Raw genomic sequence first — 4589 nt, 5'->3', positions numbered from 1 at the left:
CAGGTCTACTAAAATGGAACTTACTTTTTCTTCTTGGTCTAACATAATCTAAATATCTACTCGACAGAATTTATCCTTTCTGAGATTAAGTGGTTACATTCCATGTTCAACTCTCTAGATCTTTGTGATAGTAGTAAGAGTGTGCAATTTTTCGCTGATGATTGCATTGCGTGGACATAAGGGTGACAAATATATTACAAAATTTATATTAGAGCAGCAAGAACATATGTAATAATTGCAAAGAACGAAATACAAAGTTAGAGCACTAGTGTCGTCGGTGCTAGAACAGTTGCAGCATTTCTCTCAAACTACTAAAAAGAATAAGAAAATAGAATGGCGTCAAATGTAATCAATAATATATCTTAGAACTTGGACTGCATACCGGAGACAACCCTCTTGTCCACAAGGAATGCTTTGACAAGTATATCACTTGATATAGCTGGTTTTGAACCAAAAACAGCGTTTGCAATGCTAATGACTCCTGGATTTTGGCTGCTAAGACCTGCAATAGCCATGGCATTGCCCTTTCCTATGTTTCGCTGGTAGTGAATGAGACCAATAGGGAAGACAAACACATCACCCTTGTGTAGTATTTTTGAAATTAATCGATTATCGGGATTTGAGGTGACGAAACCAACTTCAAGGCTTCCTTCCATGACGGTTAAGATCTCTGTGGCACGAGGATGTGTGTGAGGAGGATTGATGCCCCATGGTGCATAGTCAATGCGGACAAGGGAGATGCCTAGTGTATTTAGTCCTGGAATTTGGGTTGTGGCCACAGGAGTTACCCTAGAGCCAACTGCATTGCTTGTGTTACCTGATATATGAAGTCCGCTAAAGGAAAAGTCACTGGCTTGGACCATGCTTGGATTCTTGCATGCTAATCCATTAAGAAGCACTGCAAAATATAAGCACTGCATATTATCCATATATATCATAGGTATACTGGGTACTAGAAGCCGCTTAAAACTATAAATTCAATATATTTGGATGGAGGTACCATTGACATAAACAATAAAACTGTACTTGTAAATATTTTATACCTTGGCTGTTTGATTGAGCCACGCAAAAATCTTGAAGTGGACTATGGTCAGCTGCCATGGCAATGCAGAAAGAAAGAGCTAATAGGCCAACCAAGACAATCATATTTACCATTTCCTTTCAAATTTTGTGTAAACAGAGAGATGGGTTATGATTAAAAGTATATGCCTAAATGGCCACACAGGTGTTTCCTTATATACTGAGTGATATGTCCTATTTCCACCACGACTGCCGTCCTAAGTTTGGATTTCATGAAACAGTCGTACTCCCCTTGCATGCGTATCTAACGCCGAGTGGGAATTAACATGATTTAGACAGATCAAATAGTACTGTAAAAAGTTCATATTCAAATTAACGATAACACACACTGGCATGGACAATAATCTAGTCAACTAACCTTGGTGGGAGGACGGATTTGTACAAAACTAATACCATTGTTTACTTAATTTAATTGCATATATATTTCATTTGACGTAGTTCACAGACGCGTGCATGCATGAACTAGCAGCTGTATGATTGCCGTTTGATATATATACCCTCTGTCTTTCTCCACGAATTAGTAATGAGACCAAATTGAATCCGCACATCCATTTTTAAGTGTTTCAACGGCTGAATTTGAATCTTTCAAATGCACAGATAATTCCTAGTTCCTATTACATCACTTTAACCCAAAGTTATTATTTCATTAATGTTAATGGTTAAATATTTCAGACTACATAATTTTTTTTTTAATACTCAAAGTATAAGTGCTTTGTTTATTCTTATTTTTATTACATTTAATATTTTAATTCTTTTAAATTCAATAAAATCTGAATTATTATTTTCTATGAACTATTTATAACATTTTTTTCTTACCCTTGAGGAGCTTGAGTATTTATATTAATTGAAATTTTGGTGATGTGTGTTTCATTATTGAATTTATTTAATTTTAAATATTTCTCTATTTAGTAGTTCATCACCTAATATATTTACTTTATTTTAGGAAGTTTTTTAAAGAAGTTGTCCTCGTTTACAAATATAGAAAAATTATTATAATAATAAATAAATATTTTTGTACTCCCTAATTTGATATAGAGAGAGATTAATATATATATATATATATATTACTCATTACTCCACCAAAACACATAATAATCCCACACACTAGCCTAAAGTTGTATTTTGGAAAGTGATCTTTGCCTGATTAATTCTATTATGAAATATCTATTATCCACAACTTATTGAAGGTAGCATTACTTTCTTAATCTAATTAGTTTTATGTCGTTTCCCAATTTTAGTAAAACTAAATGTATATATTTTAATTAGTTGACCTTGCCATTTGTTATGTTGATGATTTTTTTTCATGATTAATATGGATGCTAAGTTTTTATTTTGGTAAGTGGAAATATATGATTTATTGTATTTTCGGTTAATGGGTTAAAATTGTAATACCCAACAATTTATAATTATCGTTAATTATCAAGCAGCTCGCTCGTTTATGAATTTGTTTGTGCAAGTTGCAACTATTTTAGTTATAATATTAATCCACTATTTATTTACAAAAATTCTTCTTATTCTTGTTACAGACTTACATGTGCTGCACAGGTGAAGCTCGTAACGGTTCACGCGGGTTGGCGATCGATTTACACGGGCTGGCGTGCAGGTGGGTCTGCGAGTTGTCGTGTCATGCCGATGATGTGAGTCGTGCCTTGCCGGTCTGCAGTTAACAAATATTCAACCCGTACTCGGCTCATTACTATTTCCAAGTCGTGCCGAGTTTAAGCCGCCCCTCGAAGGATTGAATTTACACGGTTTGGTTGGCAAGTCGGGGCGAGTTCGGCCGGTTCGAACCGCCCTTCTAGCCACCACTTGTGTTGTAAGAGAGAGAATAAATAATATTAAAATGAGTAAAAATATTATTTTGAAATATTTTTTTAAGAAGTGGAAGAGAACAATAATTTTGGAAATTAGACTATTAAATACAAATAAAAATATAATAATATATAAAAAAATTAGTTGATGGAAAGATTATAGTTAATTATGAACTATTTTATTTGAAACTGTGTATAATGAACATATTTTGAGTATATTAATAAATTAATAGAGATGTTGGATTATGTTGAAATTAATTTTAATTGGGTAACTAATTTAAGGTTAAACACTATAATGATTTTTGGATGAATTTTTAAGAAGCTAAAATGAAGTTATGAATTTTCATTTAAAAAATTGAATAAAGAACGAATTATATAATTTTTAAAAAATTGTGGTACATACTTTAATTATTTTGAATAAAAGGCATTATGTAAAATTTTAGATTTTTGTTAATAATTAATCTTTTGAAAATTGAATACATAACTAATTATAAAATTTTGAAAATTATGATTATTAGTTGAAATTTTGGTGATGTGTGTTTCATTATTGAATTTATTTAATTTTAAATATTTCTCTATTTAGTAGTTCACCACCTAATATATTTACTTTATTTTAGGAAGCTTTTTAAAGAAGTTGTCCTCATTTACAAATATAGAAAAATTATTATAATAATAAATAAATATTTTTGTACTCCCTCATTTGATATATATTGAGAGAGATTGATATATATATATATATATATATTAAGATTAAATTTCATTTGTTTTACTCATCACTCCACCAAAACACATAATAATCCCACACACTAGCCTAAATTTGTATTTTGGAAAGTGATCTTTGTGTGATTAATTCCATTTTGAAAAATCTATTTTCCACATCTCATTGAAGGTAGTATTACTTTCTTTAATCTAATTAGTTTTATGTTGTTTCCCAATTTTAATAAAACTAAATGTCTATATTTTAATTAGTTGACCTTTACTACAGAAAAATTTTGCAAAACCGACCGACAAAAATGGATTGTTTTATGGGAAAACGGTCGGTTATAGCTAGAATTAAAATCGACGACATAGAGTGGTCGGTTTAAGACCGTTGAGTTATGACATATGGTCGGGTTTAATGGTCATAACCGACCAGTTATGTGGTCGGTTATGTGTCTTTGCCTTGAACCAAAATGTGGGGTCACTTTGTACCTGTAGCACCACGTGTGCACTGTATTCATAAAAATTATATATATAGTAGAGTGTATAGTGTATACCTCTTATGCATACAAAATAAAAATGGGCGGGTTTTTTTATCATAGAATGGTTATTCGATCTTTTTTTCTTCTTTGGATGAGAATTCAATAAAAAAAAATTCGTTATTATCATCTGTAACTTCAACGAAGGCATCGCGATGCAATTATATCACATCTCAACTGGGCATGTATATTTCTAGGCTTTCACAGTTTTGGTTTGTATATTCATAATGATACCATGAGCGCTTTGGGGCGTCCTCAAGATATGTTTTCGCATGTCATCAACTCAAAACTGACCACCAGTCGTCGGTTATGTGTTCTTTTTAGATGTTGACTGAAACTTATAACGACCGTGGTCAAAATGTACATAATGGTCAGTTTAAAATCAGAAGCAAACTTAACTATACATAACCGACCATCCTGTCAAGAACGTGGTCAGTTTTACGAAGAAAATGGTCGGTTA

The 4589-nt window shown here is 31.9% G+C and overlaps 1 protein-coding gene across 1 annotated transcript; it reads right to left on the bottom strand.

The window, feature by feature from the left end:
• Positions 1-281: 281 nt before the first annotated feature.
• LOC141672753 (putative germin-like protein 2-1) lies at positions 282-1181 on the bottom strand. The gene is made up of 2 exons (XM_074479413.1): positions 1044-1181; positions 282-898 (listed from the first exon to the last, which is right to left on the bottom strand). The coding sequence occupies exons 1-2, from the start codon at positions 1153-1155 to the stop codon at positions 363-365; spliced, it is 648 nt and encodes a 215-aa protein (XP_074335514.1). The 5' UTR covers positions 1156-1181; the 3' UTR covers positions 282-362.
• Between the last annotated feature and the right edge of the window lie 3408 nt (positions 1182-4589).

This window comes from Apium graveolens, chromosome 7 (assembly GCF_009905375.1).
Source record: "Apium graveolens cultivar Ventura chromosome 7, ASM990537v1, whole genome shotgun sequence".
In the NCBI taxonomy this organism is placed as follows: Eukaryota; Viridiplantae; Streptophyta; class Magnoliopsida; order Apiales; family Apiaceae; genus Apium; species Apium graveolens.
The sequence above is the reverse complement of the archived record's forward strand: the minus strand, read 5'-3'. Positions and strand labels throughout refer to the sequence as shown.

Bases quoted from the DNA above. Each gene is read 5' to 3' on its own strand.
- LOC141672753 (XM_074479413.1), bottom strand. From the start codon at position 1,155: ATGGTAAATATGATTGTCTTGGTTGGCCTATTAGCTCTTTCTTTCTGC. The intron at 899-1,043 runs GTATAAAATATT...TATATTTTGCAG, and splicing joins GGCTCAATCAAACAGCCAAG to TGCTTCTTAATGGATTAGCA.